This window comes from Monodelphis domestica, chromosome 4, assembly GCF_027887165.1.
Source record: "Monodelphis domestica isolate mMonDom1 chromosome 4, mMonDom1.pri, whole genome shotgun sequence".
NCBI classification, from domain to species: Eukaryota; Metazoa; Chordata; class Mammalia; order Didelphimorphia; family Didelphidae; genus Monodelphis; species Monodelphis domestica.
The window spans coordinates 93,305,895-93,327,385 of record NC_077230.1 but is presented as its reverse complement, the minus strand read 5'-3'; the positions used below and the strand labels follow the sequence as shown (position 1 = coordinate 93,327,385).

General features: G+C 37.0%; 1 protein-coding gene across 2 annotated transcripts in view; it reads left to right on the top strand.

Annotated features, from left to right (window-relative positions):
• The window catches only part of UBXN7 (UBX domain protein 7), a 60,988-nt gene extending 39,497 nt beyond the window's left edge, over positions 1-21,491 (top strand). For both annotated transcript variants that reach the window (XM_001373930.5, XM_016433532.2), the window contains exons 5-11: positions 1,978-2,090; positions 3,407-3,553; positions 4,726-4,816; positions 7,028-7,155; positions 8,380-8,773; positions 8,876-8,955; positions 12,972-21,491. In XM_001373930.5, coding sequence (XP_001373967.2) covers positions 1,978-2,090; positions 3,407-3,553; positions 4,726-4,816; positions 7,028-7,155; positions 8,380-8,773; positions 8,876-8,955; positions 12,972-13,133 — 1,115 coding nt within the window. In that variant the 3' untranslated portion in view covers positions 13,134-21,491. The remainder of the gene's footprint in view (positions 1-1,977; positions 2,091-3,406; positions 3,554-4,725; positions 4,817-7,027; positions 7,156-8,379; positions 8,774-8,875; positions 8,956-12,971) is intronic.

Below are 21,491 nucleotides of genomic sequence, written 5' to 3'. Positions count from 1 at the left end.
ATAAATAGTATACTGTATATTAAACATTTTAGATAGTTCCATATAAATGTAAATCATTACTCTTAATTACAGAAGCATCATAAAATACTTCTGTAATTAAAGTAATTAAAGGTTTATTATCACTTAGTTAAAACAAGGGATTTTTTAGCTTGAGGTTCATAGATAATAGGTTGGATGGAGGACAGTCTATAAACTTGAATGGGGGAATAGTACATCTTTATTTCAGCATAATTAGTTTCATTTGTAATTATGTATTTTGTGCATTTAAAATCATTATTCTGAGGAGGGTTCTTTAGACTTCATCAGACTGCCAGGAGTTCCGTAACACAAAGAAGAGCTAAGAATCCTTGTATATCTATATCTAGCTACATGAATACCTTTCCCTAGTGTGTAATTAGAATCGATTACCCTAAAAACCAAGATCCCTAGCAAAACTACGGTTCCCAGAAACCCACTCACTTCCTGTCATTATATGCTGATGTAGACAGGATATAAATTGGGTGGAGATCTGGCTCTTTGACTTTTTCCTTCCTGTGGCAGCCTTGGTGGATCTGGGGATTTTTGAGCAGATAGAAAAACTTAGCCACGTGGTTCTATTTTGTTAGATAATAAACTTTATAAATTAATACTTGAAGTATTCAACATTAATTTAAATCTTATACCAGGGAGTTATAGCTTCAGATTTTATTAGTGGGGTTACCAGTAAATACTCTAGAGCAGTGATGGTGAACCTTTTAGAGACCAAGTTTCCAAACTGCAACCCTCATGCATGTGATCCACATCCCATTGAGCTGTTGAGCAGAGAGGCGGGTAATGTAAGAAATGTCCTCAGCTCATGTGGAGAGGGGGAAGGGAGCAGCCCCCTCTGGAACATGTGCCATAGGTTCACCAACATGACTCTAGCGGATCCATGACTTACAAATTGCTTTTATAAAATGTCTGGATGGGGCTCAATCTTTTCCTTATTCAATCTAGAACATTTTTCAGAATTTTTTTGTATCCTTTTTAGTATTTATGACAATGGAACTGCTTGGTGATTTTTTATATCTGAAAATGGGTTGGTGTGTGGTCAGATTTGTAGATTTGTTTTTTTAATACTATTGAAATCAAATGATTAAAATTTTAAGTCATCAGACTATAGGAGGTTTATTGTAGCAGCAGTAGTGAGAGACATAGGAAGGAATATCTTATCTACAGGGTCTAATCAACAGACCTGGAAAAATTGAGAGTTGGCTGTAGTTCAGTGCTTCCTCCTCTAGTAGTGTCAGTTTAGATTTTGTCAATAACTTGCTCAGTTCACCTGATTTCTAACTAGAAAGTGGCATTTGTTTCAAGAGATGTGATTTTCCCCCCCTTTTCTTCCCCTTTTTTACCAATTACAAATATTGTTAGGACTAGCTTTTCTGTGGTGTAAGTTTGGATAAGTACCCATGTCTATATAATTTTAGAAGGAGAGGGGCACTGCTGCAGCCTTAGGGCAAGAACTGTGGTTGGAGAATTCATTTGGAATCCTTTAATCAAGCTTTGTCCTTCTAGTTAATCATTCAGCTGCCCCAGAAGATCTTGTTTCCTTCTAGGAAACAGTGACATTGGGGCTTTTTCTTTCATAGCTTCTACTATCAGTGACCCCAAATTTGAAGTGCAGTCAGGGATGATAGGAAATTGGTACTTCAGCTGCTACCATCTAGGTCTAAAGAAAATTTGGAAGCCAGGATCTCTTTAGATGATTAAATAGCAAAGGGAGAGGGATGGGGGAAGAATGATGCAGTGGCAGTATATGTCCAGTCCCTTTTCCCTACAATTTTAAAGCCAGCTTTTTCATTAAAGTTAATGTTTTGTATTGACAATATATCTAGTTAATGTCTAGGTTTAGTTCTCCTTTCAGTTAATAGGACACTAATCTTTTTGAAAATGTAGTTGGGAGACAATAAAGAATGCCACTTCCTATTTTATTGAATTTGATTTCTGTCTCTTCAGTTCGACAAGAACAGGAGTTGAGAAATGGAGGAGCAATAGATAAGAAGCTCACTACCCTTGCAGATCTCTTCCGACCACCTATTGATCTAATGCATAAAGGCAGCTTTGAAACTGTAAGTAGTTAGGTTCCAAGTTTTAACAAAGTGATTCCAGAAGAACAGTGAAGAAAATTTTGAGGAGCCTTTTCTTAATTTCTTTTATCAATATTGCTTTTTGAGTATACATTATTTGACTAACATATAGAAAATTAGTATTGTTAGTGATCATTTTTAGGTGAAATGCCCAAAATCTTTTGAAGGCCATTATTTATATTGGAAAACTTAATTCTTGTTGGGAAACATGGTAATAATAGAGAGATATTCCCTTTGAGATAGATAGTTCCCAAAGCTCATTTTCTCTAATAGTTTCAACTTTTCTTCTCCAATGAAGAAAACACTCTCAGAATTGGAAACCCAGTCTAATCTTCCTAAGTAAGAATTTACCATACAACATATCCTAATAGTGTGAATCCAGTCTCTACTTGAAAGACTTCTCAAAAAGCCCATTCCACTTTTAAATAATTTGAGCTTCTTAGATTTTTCTGTGAGTGAAACTTAAGTCTCTTTTTAGAATAAGGTTAAATATCTTCAAATATCTAAACACAACAGTCATTTTCCCCTTATAGTGTTACCAGGCTAAACATTCCCAGTTCCTTTAACTGATCCTCATATAACACTATCTTATGATCCATTCATGATTTGGAGGCCCTTCACTATCCTGGAATCCAACCACCCCCCCCTCCCAATTTGTTAGCTAGTAGTTGGTTTGGAGAAAAATGTGTTTTTACTCATGTGTCATCAGTGTTTTGGACCAAGATTTCCAAGAGCTTTTTCCTCTTTTCTACTTGCCTTTGCTAGATCTCATCATGAACACGATACTCAATAAATAGATAAGTAAGAGAAAAAAATGCATTTCTGGGACACTTATAGAAGTCACTGTGTGAGGGGCAGCTGGGTAGCTCAGTGGATTGAGAGCCAGACCTAAAGATGGGAGGTCCTAGGTTCAAATATGGCCTCAGACACTTCCCAGCTGGATGACCCAGGGCAATTTAGTTGACCCCCATTGCCTAACCCTTACCACTCTTCTACCTTGGAGCCAGTATACAGTATTTAAGATGGAAGGTAAGAGTTTAAAAAAAAAAGTCACTGTGTGAGAGCAAACTTCACCATTTGATAGTCATGAATAAGTTATATTAAAATTATTTAAAATAGTCTTTAAATTCTCCTTTATCTGAATGTGGTTCTTGGAAAAAAATCTCATTGGATGCCAACCTGATTGGGAGCACTGGAAGATAGTTGCTCAGTAGACCCTGAATGCCAAAATATCCTGCTTACCACCTTTGCAGGCATTGTTTATATTCTAATCTATATTGTGGTATCTTCCGCCATAGGCCAAAGAGTGTGGCCAGATGCAGAACAAATGGCTCATGATCAACATCCAGAATGTGCAGGACTTTGCTTGCCAGTGTCTCAACCGGGACGTCTGGAGCAATGAAGCTGTGAAGAACATTATCCGGGAACACTTCATTTTCTGGCAGGTGAGAATGAGGTTCAGGAAGAATTAGGAAAGTCCTTTTGTTACTGGGGAATGGAAGTGGGAGAAATTGATTTTGAATTAACCAAGTCAATTTATAAATAGTAAAACCAGCTTGCTATCATGACTGAATACCATTATAGATGAATGTAGAATGTGGGTAGGGAGAAATTAGGTATACTCACTCATCCACCAAAGTTACTTCACTTTCTTGGTGTAAAGAACAGTAGACTAGAAATCAGAAAACCTGTAATTCTAGTCATATTTCTATTAGTGTTGTTGTGACCCTGGACAAATCATTTAACCTCTCTGATACTCATGGTTTTTATAGGTAAAATACAGGAGCTGAACTAAATTAGAGCTGTCTAACTCAAAGCCCACTGGTCACAGGAGCTGCACTCCTAAGAGTTGCCAGAATCAGAATAAAATGTAATCCAAAAATGTTTGAAAAAACATAAAAATAAAATACAACAGAAATACTATTTTGTTTTTTTTTCTTTTAAAACCCCTTACCTTCCTTTCTAGAATCAATACTTTTATGTATTGTTTCTAAGACAGAAGAACAGTAAGGCCTAGGTAGTAGGGATTAAGTGACTTGCCCAAATCCAAGGCTTGATTTTAACCTGGGACTTTCCACCTCTTATGTCTGGCTCTCAGTCCGCTGAGCTACCTAGCTGCATCCCCAACATAGATACTCCTAATAGAGTAAGGTGGTACAATGAATAGAGCCCTGGACCTGGAATCAGGGAACCTTATCTTCTTGAGATCAAATCTGACCTCAGATACTTATTTATTAGCTATGATCCTGGTTAAGTCACTTAACCCTATTTGTCTCAGTTTCATTATCTATAAAATGAACTGAAGAAGGAAATGTTAAATCACTGTAGTATCTCTGCTAAGAAAACTCCAAAATGGGGGTTACAAAGGTTAAGATGTGACTGATTTTATCTAAATTGTATTAAGCTTCTGTAACCTTAGTCTAAATGTTTATTTAAAGGCCTGGCTTAATGCTACTTATAGGCCTTCTTTGTTTGGTTGTATCTTGAATTTTTCAATTCCATCTTAAACTTTATCTGTATTTTTTCTTTCTGAGAATTGCTTGTATGACAGAAGTAGCAATTGGTGGTAATTTGTCGTTGAGATTAGCTGGCTGTTTAATATCTTCTGGTTTGACAGGTATATCATGACAGTGAAGAAGGACAGAGATATATACAATTTTACAAATTAGGAGATTTTCCTTATGTCTCCATCTTGGACCCAAGGACAGGTAAGATGAGCATGAATTTATCAAGTCAAGTCAGTTTAACAAGTATTTATAAAACATCTTGCATAGGCAAGTTACAAGGAATTAGGTACTCAGAAATCAAGATAAAAAAGGATGTAATTCTTGTACTTAAGTGAGTTATATTCTATAGAAGGTAGGGTGGGTAAGCTGGGGACTGGGGAAGAGATTTGACTTGTATTCAGGCATAATATAAAATAAATAGTGATGGTGCAAAAGAGAAACCAGGGAAAATGCTACAAAGTATAGGAAATTTCTAAGAATGGAGAGAACATTTGTCAGGTGGCTGAGTTAGGAAGGATTCTTAAAAGACATTAAAAAAAATATGTGATAGGGGGCAGCTGGGTAGCTCTGTGGATTGAGAGCTAGCCCTAGAGACGGGAGGTCCTAGGTTCAAATCTGGTCTCAGACACTTCCCAGCTGTGTGACCCTCGGCAAGTCACTTGACCCCCATTGCCTAGCCCTTACCACTCTTCTGCCTTGGAGCCAATACACAGTATTGACTCCAAGAGGGAAGGTAAGGGTTTAATAATAAAAAAAAATGTGATAGTTTGGATAGGAGGTGATTAGGACTTAAGTTGTAGTGAAGTGATGGTTATATGAGTGGAAAATTGGAGTTAGAGGCAGGAGATATGGAGAGAGGAGTGGACATTTGTTTGGGTGAGGTCAGGGGAAGAGAACAGGGAAAGATCAAAGATGACTCCCAAGATTTTGAGTCTGAGTGAATGAAGATAAGGGTATCTTTATCATTAAAAGAAGATAATAATTTCAGTATTAGGAATACCGAGGCTGGTCCTTACAGGACCTCCAAGTAGAGGTAGGTGCTTTTAGGACAGTATGACAGATAAGGTCTGGAGTTGAGAGCTCTTGGTGTAAGACGTAGAGATTTAGAAGGGAACCAAATAGTGATAGCACTTGAGTCTGTGGGACCAAGGAGACAGTATATACAGATAACTAGTAAAGAGCCCATCCTTAGGTGTCAAGATGGGGAACAAGAGAGAAGAACCTGGAAAGAGCAGTACCATAAAGAGTATATTAAGTAGAATGAGCCTATGGGTAATAAATCAAATGTGGCAGAAAGATAAAGGAGTCTGAGGACTGAGAAAAAGCCCATAAAATCAGTCATAGTGGAATGAATAGAGGCTTCTAAGAGAACAATTGGAATCTAGGAAGTTTACACTCTGCTTATAAGTTTATTAGTTACAATCCAACAATGTATCTCTAAGTTTATATTGTCAAATCTATGAAAGGTGGTTCATATGAAGGTAAAATCCTTAAAAAGAATCCTAAATGCATTATGTATATATAATTCATGATTCCTTTTGAAAGGAAGATAGCAATCAATTTCTTTCCTAGACCCCATGGAGCCTCCTTTGACATAAAGCCACATAGATTTTTCAACCTCAAATGAGTGAGGAAAAGCCCTGCTTGTTGATAAGCCTACTAGAAGAACAGCCTTCTCTCTGCTACAGCCCTCACAATATTTAGTCCAAGACACAGGAGGAGATAGAGCTTTTCTGCCTTGGCCTTCTCAGGAGCAGTAAGAGCAAAAGAATTTTATCTTGAAACCCAAGCAAGTAATATGGGCCTCCAGTCATCCTTTTGTGCCCTTAGTTACCCCTCCACCAACACCACCTACGCCCCCAGATTAGAAGCAAATGTCTTATTTTCTGCACTCACAGCTCTATCCTATCTGAAGGTCAGTTTCTCTTTTTCCAAGGAAGAGAGTCATTTTTTATTCAAGTAGGTTTTCCTCCTCTTAATGAATCCTCAGCTCATTGAGTGTGACTTATTGGGGACCACTTTCATGGCTAAAGATGAATGAAGGAAGGGGTAATATCTCCAACTCCAAATGGCTAATTGGTAGCAGGTAAACAGATCTGGCAGAGAGTAGTGGTGGTCAGTCTGTTAATATACTTACTGGAACCTGATACTGTATCTTTTCTTATCTAAAAGCATGATACTTGGATTTTTATTGATGCAGTGCCTGCATCTCTCTGCTGTGGCCTGTATAATCTGATTGTAATAGTAATTAATGCTTCATACTTACGTAATACTTTATGGTGCTCTGTGAAGATAAAAGAAATTTTTCTCCGTGTCAGTTTATATTCTGCAAAGGCCTAATGTTGTAAGATTGTTCTCGTGGAAAGGTATTGAACATAAAAGCCCTTTCATATCTTAGTTTTTCTTCTTCAGGTCAGAAGCTAGTAGAGTGGCACCAACTGGATGTGACTTCTTTCTTGGATCAAGTGACAGGATTCCTGGGTGAGCATGGTCAACTGGATGGACTCTCCAGCAATCCCCCCAAAAAATGTGGCCGTTCTGTAAGTATTAGGGTTCAGGGATCTCTCATGCTTAAGATGCTTATTGAATTGCAAATATATGTAAGCACACCATAGATGTAAATATGGTCCATGAAACAAATGCTTTGTTATATGAATATATTCTTTTTATCCTTTTAAAATTTCTCGCAGTGTCAGCAAGACACAGTATGAGACTTAGGAAGATTCATAATTGTTACCAATCAGTGTGAGACGACTAGCCTCAATTTTTCCCTTCATTCTGTTTGGTGTTTTGTTTTTCTTTTTTTTTTAACCCACATTGTACTCATAAGTATAGTAAAAACTTTTTCATCAGCATTATCAAAAGTAGAAAACTACATTTCCTATAATTCAAATATTCATTGGGACTAGATTTGTTGGAGATTGTTATTCTCTTCAAAAACAAAACAACTCTTTTGAAAAATGAAGAGAGGAGGGGAATTAGAGTAAACAGTAGTGAGGAGTATTAAATCCTATCCTTTTCATTTATAAAAGGAAAAATTATGAGAAGTCCTACTTGAGGTAACAGAAAGTAACTACTAATTGTCCAGATGTTTAGACTAGTTAACTTTCTTCATCCCTATCACATATCAGATTATCAACATTTTTACTGGGTAACTAACCTAAAGAATAGTCTCTTTTGACTAGTAATTGAAGTAATGGGGGAAGTTAGGAAATAGGGAAATTACCATTTGTACTTTGACCTCCTTTTTATACTTAGCTTTACACAGTCCTTCAAATGTGAATCCCTTCAAAATCAATGGCTACAAGAAACCGCAGGACAGAGTTGTAAGAATTATGCAAACCAGTTTATTTGTGTTTGAAGAATTAAAATTGTCACTTAAATTGAGGACCTAATTGTCTCATTTTGAAGTATTAAACTTTTTACTAATTGTAAGAAGTTAATTTACAGTGTGCTTGGTAGTATCAAGAATTGAGGCAGTAACCGCCAAGGTATTTATATAACATTTCCCCCCTGCAACCATGTATCTTTCCACTGGTGATTGTGGGAGGGGGGGCAATGGAAACTGAAAATGTTTCTTTAGTGGGAGCTCATTCAAAGGAGATAGGCAAAGGTTGTCCTCTACCTCAGTTGTATATGCTCCAGAGTAAATTGTAATCTTGACTGCTTTCTTTTTTGCTTTCTTTTGAATTTGATTGGCTATTTTTGGGTTTGTTAATTGTGTTTTTCCCCTTCTGCTTATGTGACATGTCTGCACCGGGCAGGAAAGCCTCATAGATGCAAGTGAAGACAGTCAGCTAGAAGCTGCTATTAGAGCATCTTTGCAAGAGACCCATTTTGATTCTACCCAAGCAAAACAGGACAACCGTTCTGATGAAGAGTCTGAATCCGAACTTTTTTCTGGAAGCGAGGAGTTCATATCAGTTTGTGGTTCTGATGAGGAAGAAGAGGTAGAGAATCCTGCCAAATCTAGGAAGTCTCCCCACAAAGACTTATTGCATAGGAAAGAGGAGAACCGGAGGCCTCAGACTGAGCCCTCAGCTAGGACTGAGCCTGGAACTGCAACAAACCACCAAATTCTGTCAGGAATAGATTCTGAAATATTGGAGGTGTTACCTGAGAAGTCAGATGGACTTTCAGAGGGGCTGGAAATGAATGGTGAGTTAATTTTAGTTTCCTAAAATATGAACATTATGTCTAATTACTTGTCTTTGTATTTTCATATACTCCTTTTGTATGCTCATTTTTTTTTTAATTTAGGACCAAAAGCACAGCTGATGTTGAGGTATCCAGATGGAAAGAGGGAACAGATCACTCTTCCAGAACAAGCTAAACTTCTAGTAAGTAGAATTAACCAGAACTTTTTACATGGGGCAGAGAAGGTATCCAATTAGAAAAATAGTTCTTTGATGCTCCTATGAAATAATCATCCTTAATCTTAACTTAAACAGTAGCAAAAATAAATGGTATATATTCGTAGTATTACTTGAGGCACTTGAGGCAGTCTAGCCTATGGACTGAAAGCAGAAGTGGCAAATCCTAACTGGCTTTCCCGTTGATTTGCTGAATGAACTGGTGTGCCATTTTCTGCTCTATAAAAGACTTAAGGCAAAGAATGCCTTATTTATATTAGACTTTCAAATCACTCATTTAATCTTATAAAGGTGGAAAAATGTACTATATTTAGAAACAGATCTATGTTTCCTTTCTATCCTAGAGGAGCAGAGATTATTTTCATCCTTGCGTGTTTTGGAATCAAATCTGGAATTCCTAGACAGAGCCATTCTATTTATTCACTTTCTTCTTTCAGCCCATAACTAAGTGATCTCTTACCAAGTCTGCTTCTCCCAACAAAGCCTCAGGAAAGATTTTAATGAAAACCCTAAATTGAAGTATGTTTTTCCCCAAAATTACTGAGTTTAAAGAACTTTTTGAAGCTTACTTGCTTTTAGCTTGTCAAAATGATTCTTCTCAAGTAGACTTATTAGCCAAAAATGTTAAAGATTTACATATTTCCTAGAATATATCAATTTTATAAAAGTTAGTGGAAACAATGTAGATTTTAGTTCCTTGAATAAAACTGAAGGCATTAATTTAGGTGCCATAAAATCCTGATTTATCAAAGTGTGTTTTCCCATTGACTTAAATTTTACAATTTGGGATGCTTTCTGGTGTCTGCCACTGGTGTTTGTTCTCTTCTATTTCTAGATTCCGACACTGCCTTTGCTCTTCTGCTGGTCCTTTTTTTTTCACTACTACCACCATTTCAATCCTATTGTCACCATTGTCAAAATTCTGAGAAACTTTTTTTTTTAAACCCTTCCCTTCCGTCTTGGAGTCAATACTGTGTATTGGCTCCAAGGCAGAAGAGTGGTAAGGGCTAGGCAATGGGGGTCAAGTGACTTGCCCAGGGTCACACAGCTAGGAAGTGTCTGAGGCCAGATTTGAACCTAGGACCTCCCATCTCTAGGCCTGGCTCTCAATCCACTGAGCTACCCAGCTGCCCCCTCTGAGAAACTTTTTAGAGCTTAGCACCATTTTTCTCCTGCCCGCAATATATAGAAAAACCCAAAGTGGAACAGATAGTTCTGTTCAGTTTCCCTGATGAAAAAACATTGGGACCCAGATTTTGTTAGATGCATATGAAGCTACACTGAGCCACATTGCAGGCTCTTTGATGGATTGTATAATGCCTTTAAAAGCCCTGCCGGTTTTATTTTGGTGACTATAAAAGATAAAGTAGGAACTAGGGACCTTTCCTGATTCATCAGGACCTCAGGGCTCTTGGAGTACTATAGCTGTGTTACAGTGGTGGAGGCTCCAGGCATCTCAGCAGGTATACAATTGGAGTTGGCTCTGAAAGTTTTCCTATTTAGAATGAAGTTTGTAGGATGTGTCATTGACATCTGGCAGCCAATGATGAACCCCAAACTTTGCGTTAGAGCAGCAACATGAACAAAGTGGTAGCAAAAAGACATCAACAGAAGAAAGTAGGCCTATGACAATAAACCCAGAAGAAGGATGCACACGTGGCAGTGACAAGAGGAGTCATCAAATCCCTAGAATGGCACAAGAATATTTAGTCTTTGTAAATTAACTGGGTCACTCTGTAGATATATAGCTAGGCATTCAATTTTAGGAAATCTGTCAATTCAGAATTTTTCAAATGATCTTCGATAGTTTAAAAGAAAATCTTTAAAGAAAATAAGAACACATTTTCTATTGGGTAGCCTCGCTATTTTGTAGCAAGAAAGGCATTGGATTCTAGGTACAACTCTGTCACTTAATTGTGTGATGTTGGGCAAGCCATTTAACCTCTGAAAAGAGCAGGGTTTGGGGGAGTGGTTTGGTTTGTGTGTGTGTGTTTTCCATTTTTTGCAGTATCTGCAGTACCTACCTCAAAAGAGTGTTGTGAGAATCAAATGAAATATGTATAAAAGCACTTTGTAATATGAACTATTAATTACTTACCGAGGGTGAACATGTAGTTTAAAATCTCATGATTTTCCCTTTGATATCCTTATGGTCCTTTCATTTGGATTTTGAGCTATCTTAACCAAAATTAAACCTCACAATGTCATGAAAATCATCACTTGCCCCTTTGAAATGTGTGGTTTTTAAAAAATTATTATTTCACCATCACAGTAGCCCTTGAAATGGTGGGAGAAAGGAAAGAAGTCTTAAATTTACTATCTTCAGTAAGGGAGTTCTGGAGGGTTAGGCATGTTTTTGCCTTTATATCCCTAGCCCTAAGCACAATGTGGGATAGCTAATAAAGGTTTAATAACTGAATTGTGGAACCATTTTGAATGAGGAATGTAGAGGATCCACAAAACAATATATTGGAACTGGTTATAGATTTTGAGACTTTAATAGATCTCTAAACCCATTGTTGCTGCTGTATTCCCTCTATAATTTACTGTGATGTCTAGTCAAGGTGAGGAATATAGATGGCATTAACATACTCTCCAACACACTTAATTGAGATTTTACCATCTACCATACCCTCTCCTTCCCCATGTTATCCCAAGTCTTTGAGAAATTAAACTGAGCTCTTCTTCACAATCAAATTGGGAATCTGTTCTGGGAACTCATTAGATTAATAGTTAATCCCAGATTGTATATAATAATCCCTTATGTTGATATAACTTGATAGTTTTCAGATAATTTCTCATTCTACCTTCACCGCAACCCACTCACTCTATGAGATAGGCAGGGTAAGTAATATACTCTCATTTTTACTGAGATTCAAAAGAGGTGACTGGTGACCTGCCCAAGATCAGCTAGTTTGTAACAGAGCCATGCCCACAACTCATAGTTGCAGACTCTCACAACACACAATTGCAGACTCTCATAGTTCAGTATTTTCTACTATACTTCACTACCTCCTAGAATCTTAATTCAGTCAGCTTTTATTTTCTTAGTTATCCAGTATATCTTTTAAAATGATCTCCAGATTCCATCTTTGTTAGAAAAGAACACAAGTGGTAGTCCCAGGTTTTAGCTTTTTGTTAAAGATGTGATCAGCTCTTCTTTTAGACTATAGCTATGGTTAATAGAGGAACAGCTGAGGTAGATGGAACTGAGGTGGTAATTTTCCAAAGAATATTTTATCTAGTTTATCTAAGGTAATCATAGTTTGCTATAATCCAATATGTAGATTGGTCAAGAGGTCATCTGACTGATTTTTTTCACCTTCAGATATAAGTATAAATCCTAGGAAGTTCCGGTGAGAAATGAATTTGCATTGACTCTCATCTCTTAAGGTACCTCAGTGTAACTTTAGCACACTTGGTATATCTGCCCTTGAGAATAATAGGGCTAAGAACATAATTAGAAGCAGTGCTTTTTGAAGGGGGAGGGGTTGTTAGAAAGGGGCCTGATAGCAGCAAAAAATTACAGGTAGAAAGGGAACAAGAAAAAATTTTTAAAAATATGTTAGAACTTAAGCATAGCAGAATGAGGTTATTTTCTATAGGGGCAAGTACCCTTGCACACCTCTGTGCCAGTAAAGCCACTATTTATATTACAGTACAGAATGATAATTGATAATCATAATGACAACCCTGATTCATGAAGAATAGCTTAAAATTATGTTCCTTTACTCTGACTTAAATTTTTTATTTTTAAAAAAGGGGGTTGAAAAGTTTTTTTTGTTTTATTTTGTTTTTTAAGTTTTGGCACTTAGAGGGAGTAGTTTCAGTTACTTAGGAAATTCCCTTATGTGTAGATCACCAAATTCCCTAACAGTGCTGTCTAAATGACGCATTATTGTATCTGATTCACTACATGCTAAATGTTGTTTCCTCCTCATCCATTACTTATGTTCTCTCTCTCCTTCTTTCCTCTGCTCTAGGCTCTGGTGAAGCACGTGCAGTCAAAAGGATATCCAAATGAACGTTTTGAACTTCTCACCAACTTCCCTCGAAGGAAGCTTTCTCACCTTGACTATGACATTACATTACAAGAGGCAGGCCTCTGTCCTCAAGAGACTGTCTTTGTACAGGAAAGAAATTAGCACTGTGGCCTGACCTCTCTCAGCTGCCCCTCATCCCTTTACTTGGGATATCGCGTCCCTGAGTGTACAGTTTGGCTCCTAGGACCACAGAGCCAACCTGGGCAAATGGCCCCAACCCACTCTCCTCTTTGTCTGGGCTCACCTCCACAGCGTCCTTCCCTCTGTCTTTTGTCCTCCCTACCCCCTCCTCTTCCTTCTTTTTCCCTCCTAATCTGGTGACCAAATGAAAACCTAAGTATACATACAATCTGTCCTAATACTGGCAGCAGGAAATGCTTGTTCCGTTTGGGAAAGAGGGATGCTGTCTTGCACATCACTCTCTGGAGATAAGAAAAAATAATGTGACCTCCTCAGTTTTCCTATGACAGAGGAAGGGCCAGATTAAGAAAAAAAAAAAAAAGAACCACCTCCCATCCCCTTACTTTTACTTACTCTTTACCCTTGGGAGAAAAAACAAAAACAGTGTCTTCGGTTTTTTTGTTTGTTTGTTTTTTTAGTTTCCTGTAAGAAATATCATGTAACAAAAGACCCAGGCTTTTTGCTTATGTGGAGAAAAGCGCTCCTTATGATAGTTTGTCAAAAAATTTTAAAATTTCTCTTTCCCTCATCTCTCCTGTAGAAGAATAGATCCATGGTATGTGTGCTGTTGGGAAATTGATTGTCAAATATGGGATGAGATAGATTAGGATGGCTTTCAACACTCCTGCCTTAGACAGTTTTCTCCATTGCTCTTTATTTGGAATTATTTTGTGGAAGCTGTTGATGCCAACATGCTAGGAGAGTGAATAGTAGTTCAGTGATGTTTCTGAATCCTTGATACCCATTTTCAAGCTAATGGTATCTTAAGATTTTCCATAATTTCAAAAACTTCTTGTGTTGGGGAAAGGAATATGTTTACTCTTAGGACAGTATAGCATTTCCTAGCCCCTTCATTTTCTGGGTCCAACAAAGGGTTTAAGAATGGCAGGAGTTTCTTTGTTTTGGGGGGTTTTTTAGTAGTAGTTTTACAATCATGCAGTAAAATGATATCTGTAAATTAGAAATTGGTCTTGCTGTTGATCTTATCTGTGGTGCTTCAGGGCTGCCTCAGAGAAAAGAGAAAAAACAAGTAACTGAATGGTGGGTTTCATTAGTTAGAAATAATGCAAATTCACTTTGAACCCAAGGTAAAATAGTCTTTAAGAAGCTATACTGAAATGAGCTGAGCTACTTTAAGATTTTGGTTGTTCTTCACCTATTGCAGCCAAATGATGCTTAGTGAGATCAGAACTGAAAGCTTCTCTTGCAGAGATCACCTCTAAACTCAGTCCCTAAAGCAACATTTAATTACTGGAGTGAGTAAAGCTGCTCTCAGTAGTCTTCAACAGATGTATTTTTTCCTGCCACCGAAAGCCTCGTTAAGGGAGAATTTTATAGTCAGCTCCAAAGAAGAAGCTATGTATTTTGGTTGAATGCAACAGCATTCACTTATGCAGGAGAGTAAAGTAGAGACTGGGGTGAAAATGGCAATAGAACTAAAACTTTGTCTATATAGAGATCATACTATAGAATGTTACCCAGTTTTGTCACTGTAATTTTAGCTGGTTCATTTCTACACCTTAGAGGAAAAATAAATTGCTAATGTTGGAAATAAAGTACAAAGTTTAACTTGTAACCCAAATTCAGATATATTTTCAGAGACCATTAGGCTTCCTGTCTATTTTAAGAGATCTTACCTTTTAGCACCCAAAGGATAAAGGAGGAGGGGGGGGGGTATCTTTTGTTAGTACACAATTGTGGAATGTGATTTTTAATGATTGATTGGTGAGGCACCCTCACTAAAGAATGAAATATATGTCTTCTATAGGAAATCATGGGAAAGTCTTGTTTATTCTTTAATGGATCTTTACAAATGAATGTCCTTACATTTTCCTGAGTCTGTGTAAGTGCTTATGTATAAGTATATAATTGTATAAATATTTATAAATATATTTATATAATTACAGTTTCCTGTATGCATTGAGTCAGAGTTATCTATCCAGATCGGTGACTAAAGAGCATCATTTTGGTGTTTTTGCACAAGGTCCACAGGTTTACCAGCTGCTTATGATTCCTTGCAAAAACACAACTTTCTTGGTACTCTGCAAATAATATATCGGAGGGCCTTAGATATGAGCACTTATTAACTAAGGAGAAGCATTGTGCATTTTCAGAATAAATGGCAGTTTTGGATTAGAGAAGGATCTAGGAATCTTGAGTTTTCAGGTAGCACAAGGTTGTGGGTGTTTTCTAAGGCTAGAGAAAGACCAGCAAAGTAGGTTCACTTGGGAGGTACAGATCTGTGAGCAAAGTGACAGCTAAGTATATGAAATGTTCCTCCATTAAATTGCCTATTGAACCTCACCTTGCCCCAACCCCCTTCCCCAGTTCCTTTTGTTAGCATCCTTTTTAGGAAAAATAGCCAGTAAAATGTTCAAAGGTGGGTTCGAGACTTTCTGATAAAGCCTAGGAATTTTGGGGTGACTATTTAGTATAGTGAATCTTGAGGGTGGAAAAGGGGTTTGAGTATAGAGAATTGAAAACAGCTATATGAGAAAGAACAAGGATTCCCCCACCCTGAGCCTCCTAAGCACTTTGACATTGAAGTTCAGAATGTGGTTCTTGCATTATTCCATTTTATCTCAAGGTAGAGACATTACTGTACAGAGGATTTTAAGGCTCCAGAAAAGGTACAGAGCTTACCACTCCCTCAGCTGAGGAGCACATACTTTATCAAGTGTTCTCTAATTCCAGAAAAATTTGCTGCTACTACTTAACATTAATACACTTCTGTGTCTTCTTTCTCTCCAATATTCTTTAAACAAAATTAAAATAGCGATTTGGCTATTTTGGAGGCAAAGAGGGAGTGTTGTGATTTAACTGTGAGGGCTTAGATAATAGTGGAGCTCATTAAGTGGTTGAGAAAGAAGCACACTGGTTGTACATTTAGGCTTCTTTCAAGACGTTTCCCTTGTTCTGAGTCTCCCTGGACTAATAGAAAAAGGGGGAGAGAATGTTGTGACTATAAAAGCACTTGTCTTGCCCTAGTTATGGAAATACTGTTTTTGGGAAGGGGATTGCTGAGAAGCAGGGGTTTATATGAATTACATTAAATGATTGTGTTATTGGTTCAAGTGTTGATGGAAGTTTGGAGGTCAGAGGTAAAAGAATTTATAATCCAGCCGAAGACTTAAGAATGTCCAAGCAACATCCTCTTACAGTATTTTATTTCCTCTAGTTTGATGCTTTTCCTAGCCTGCTTCGATCTTCAAGGAAAGGTATCCATGGGGGCAGTGTCCAGATTCACGAAAATATAACTTTATATAACAGTTCAACAGCTTTGATAATGATGGTTATTTTCTTCAACACACAGGGGCAGGTTGGGAGGGTATTTGATAGGTGGGCAGGGTTTGGGGGAGGGGGTGGTTTGGGTAGGGAACATACCTGAGAAATAAACCAGGCCAGAGGAATTAATTGACCAACTGGTAGGGAAAAGTGAGTTCATAGAATTTAAGTTGAAGAGAAATATTTTTCATTTGATCCAAGAAGGTACCCACTGAAGGATTAAGATTTTTACAACTTGGGAAAGAAAATTGCTTTTAGTTATAGTAAACCATTCTATTTCAAAGGCCCATTCCTCCAATATTTACTACCAAAGCTAAAATTCAAAATTACAGGACTTTTAAATTTGTCTCTATTAAAATATGAAAAGGAAAAAAGGAAGATGGTAGCAGATTTTGAAGAGGACTTGCTCTGACCATAGAAATTTCCCAATTCAGCTGTTTTGAGGGGCTAGCTTTTAATGCTAATTAGGAAGGTATTTTTAAATGAGCACACTGGTAAAAATAGAGGGAAAAAGGGACTTCAGTTATTAGATTGCTTCTGTAATAAAAAGAATCGCACATAATTATTCTAACAATATACTTCACATCTTTAAGAAAGGAAGGATACACTTTCTTCCCTGTCTTCAAATGTGTTATTTAAGGGCTTTACCTATGTCAACTCATTCAGGTATTACTATCCAGTTTTCCAGGTGAGAAAATGGGCCCAATTAAGTTGATCACACAATTAAGTGTCAGAGGTAGTATTTAAACCCAGGTCTTCCTTAATCCCAAGTTCAGCACTCTAGCTGCTACTTCACTTTGCCTCTCACTTGACACATCTGTTGAATACTGACTCCTGTGTGATCAACCATAGATAGATGATGATCTACTAAAAGGAAAGTATAAAAGGTAAAGAAGTATCATCTAAACCCCCTGTTCTCGAGGAGTTTGTTTTCTAGGGGTAAATGATATAAATGAAGGAATCAGAGAATGATGAATTATTAAATTGCCTGTTAATTGATGTGTTAAAAATGCAGAGAAGATAAAGAACAGTGTACAGTGTGTGCTATAGTGGTCAGAGAAAACTTCATGGAAAATGTGTTTCTTGCAGTATGGGTAGCAAATGCAGGCCACATTTTTATATAAAGTGACAAACTCCTTTGCTCCATTTCTTGCTTACCACAGTTTATGGCATGATTGGTTGAATCCTTTTAAATTTTAATGTTAGTCTTATCAAGATTACTAATACCTGAATTTGATTCCTCATCTTAGCCTTGAGACTATAGTTTACCTGGAGATACCCCATATTTGGATACTTAGTAGAAAGGGACTGTATGATGGACCTTGGTACAAATTGGAGAAAGATATCTAAGCTCTCTGCCACAAGCCAAGTCATTCATTAATGCCCTCTTTTTTGTTGTTGTTGGTTGCCCCAGAAGACTTCAGGGTATAGCTAATAAAGCTTTCCTTTGCCTTATGTTTGAGAACTAGTTTTTTGACTGATTTATTAATCAGCCCTGCCTATTGAAATTCAATAGTAGTTCAGTGTTTTTTTTAGGTTTATTCCTGATCAACATTGCCTCCAAATAAAAGATAATTAACCCAGATAGTTCACCATTGCTGTAATTCTGTTATTCTGTAGACTTCTTTGTCTTGAAGCTTAGGATATTCACTCTGCAGTAAATTTATGAGGATTGGTTTTGGAATCTAAATTTTCTTTTTTTAAAGAAACTTTCTAAGACTCCACAAGGCTATAAGTTTCAGAGAGGCTGCTGACCTAAAACAGTAGTAGAATTTTCTTATACAGAAGTTCCATTTATCATTGATTTCACAGATTCAGCACTTAATCCCCCCATCCTATTAGATTGATCTACAAAAAAACAAACTGATAAAGGCATCTCTGTATACAGGCTCCTTTTTGTCCTGACATTTTTCCCATTGAGATTTTTGCACTTTGTCTCTCAAATACACTTATGTCAGGTGCTCATTAACTTTATTGTCTCTGGGGTTAATAATTAAGTTTATGAAGTTGAACACAAGTAGAATAATACTTCTGTTGGTCCTGTTAGGAACACAAGGATTTTGTGGTCATATGTGTTTTAGGGAATGCAGTGAACATTCTACTATAATCCTTGAGTGGTGGCTTTTTTTTTTAATCAACTATATATAAATCCCCCAACAGAGAAATGGCTTTCAGTCCTAAAGGAGACAGTTGTGTTTAACAAACGAATGTGTCAACCTCTGTCATATAGGACTTTTTTGCCTTTTCAGCAATGGCTTTCTTTGTCCACTCCATTGAGGCAGCACTGCTGGTAAGAAAGCTTACTGGCAAGTATGGTTTCAAGGTAAATTTGGTGGTCTTGAAGGTATCCTTCCATTGAACTATTTTTCTTGATTGTGGTATTTAATGGTATTTATCAAGTGATACTTTACTTGAAATACCAGTTTTTCTCTTTATTGTCTTGCTTTTTTTTAATAAACCCTTCCCTTCCCTCTTGGAATCAATACTGTGTATTGGTTCCACGGCAGAAGAGTGACAAGAGCTAGGCAACGGGGGTTAAGTGACTTGTCCAGGGTCACAGAGCTGAGAGGTGTGAGGGCAGATTTGAACCTAGGACCTCCCATCTAGGCCTGACTCTCAATCCACTGAGCTACCCAGCTGCCCCCTATTCTCTTGCTTTTTAAAAACCATTCCTTGAAAATTAATTTGATAATAGCTCATTTTCTAAAATTTACCATTTGACTTACTGATGTCACTTTTGGAGAAGTAGTAAGAAAATCTCTTTCCAGAAACAAATGGATGGATATCCTTGTTTTCTTAACCCCCCACCCCCCATTCTGAAGAGAATTCTTTCCTCTATAGAATTCACTGGCCTCAGAAGAGAGAATCACATATTAAAATGCTACTTTACTAGAAGCCTGTAGAAGAAGCAGATTGGCATTTTCCCTTAACTTCCATGTCAAAGTCTTTGTTATCTTTTTTGCTTATCCAGAGACACACACTTTGAATGTTGGTATTTCACAAAATGCTGGTCCACTTAGTTCAACTGAAAGTTGTTATAATTTGTGGTTCAGGCATTTTTTTTATTTGTTTGCTTTTGCCAAATGATACTAGTAGAAATGAAATTGAGTTTAGGTGATCCTCTGAATCTGAACAACTAATGGTAAGGCTTAAAACAGTAACAAAATCAGAAAAAGAATCATGTGTGATGAACTCCTTACCTATACAAAAGATTCATAAGTTAATTTGTGAATATTATAGTTTTCTGTATTAGATATGGAGATCTATTGCAAAATCAGACAAATATGTCTTTCTCATAGCTATTATAATGGAAACTCAGTTTGCTAAACAGCAGTGATTCAAAATATAAACAGATTTGTGTCACCTTAATCCCATGCTCTCTTTGACTCTTGAGTCTTTACCCCATAGATTAGCCCCACATGTAGTGGATTTTGTATCACCAAAGAATTTATGTTTTGGTTATCAGGATGAGAGTGATTTGTGCCCTCCACTTATTGTGTGAATAACAAGCTTGTGATAAGATCTCTTTGTTTAATCCTCGGAGTCTTAGACCTCCTTGTTATTTCTCCATATTTGTACATTAGGTTTAGAAAAACAACACTTCCTGGAAAATGGGATGAAGCTTTTCCATTGGTTTCTTTTCCCTTAGTTGGATAGCAGTGGAAAGATAATCAGTTGAGTTGAACAGTTCTAAGAGCTCTAAGAAGGTGGGTCCAGGAGTTGCCATCTATTGATCAGGCAGTGTTTTTTAGCTTCATAAGGATTTTTTCTAGTTTAACAACTCTCCCTTTGAGTCTTGCAAAATATTGACTATATAGTCAGATGGGTTTTTTGTTTTGTTTTTTTTTCTCATCTTACAAAGAAACTGCCAAACATCTATAGTTCCATAGAAAATTCATGGCAGTGCTCATGGATACTTAATGTTTTGAGTTCAACTGAATCATCCTGGACATAAGATTCTAGCATGCTTTTACTAATTGCTTTTTATTTAATGTTTTTATTTTCCTTGCCTTACCTTCCATGTTATTCTGAGATGTTGATCAAGAAATGGAAATTTCAATTATAGTTTGAGTATTTTTTAAATAACAAAACCAAGATGAAAGTTTGATTCAAAATATTTCTCACGTAAATCACAGACAGAATTTAGAACTCCCTTAGGAAGTTGTAAATTCCAGTATTCTAGGTATTCTAGGCAGAAGGGGATAGTATTACCAAAATTGGTAATTTAAGGAGAGACTTCTAGATTTGATTCCTAGACTAACCCTGTCCTATTTATTAAACCCAAGCTGTTAGTATACTAGAAGTGTTTCTAACATGTCCCTGGCTAAGATGAACATGTTCAATTTTCTGGGCCTTTTATCCAAGGTGCTAGGAGGTATTATTTCTTTTTGTGACTTTTCCCAGTGCTATAAAGTTCTGGGACTAGTGAGCAAGGAGCAGCGAAAGGACCATTAGTGTCATCATTTTGTTTAAAACAACAAAAGAAACCCTTTCTATAGATCTAACAAGTGATTCTGAGTTAGGTGCTGAGAACACACACGGATATGACAGGAAATCTAAATGAGGCAGAAAGGGATGACATTGGTTAAGACAACTGTACTGTAACTGCTCACTAAAACTCAATTCATAGTTCCAGTTGTGCATTTAAGCCCACAGAATTTTTAGATTGTTGGATGTTTACCTATATCTATAAAGTTTCAAAATTAGGCTCTCTTTCCAGTTGGTGGTGATCTAGCTTTGGCCATACCAAATTGTGAATATTCCTACTATGTTGTACCCCAGTTGCTTTATATTGATATTGCAACTTGAAGTAGGGGGTGGGTTGGGGGAGGGGGGGAGTCTTTTCAAGACATCAGCTCACTGTGCTGAGAGAGGGACCAAACTCAAGGAAACCTCTGATCTATACACACAACTGCTGCATTTTTTTATAAATACATGTAAATGTCCTGTTGTAATATTTGATCTTGGAAATAAAAACAAAAACTGTTTTCAGTA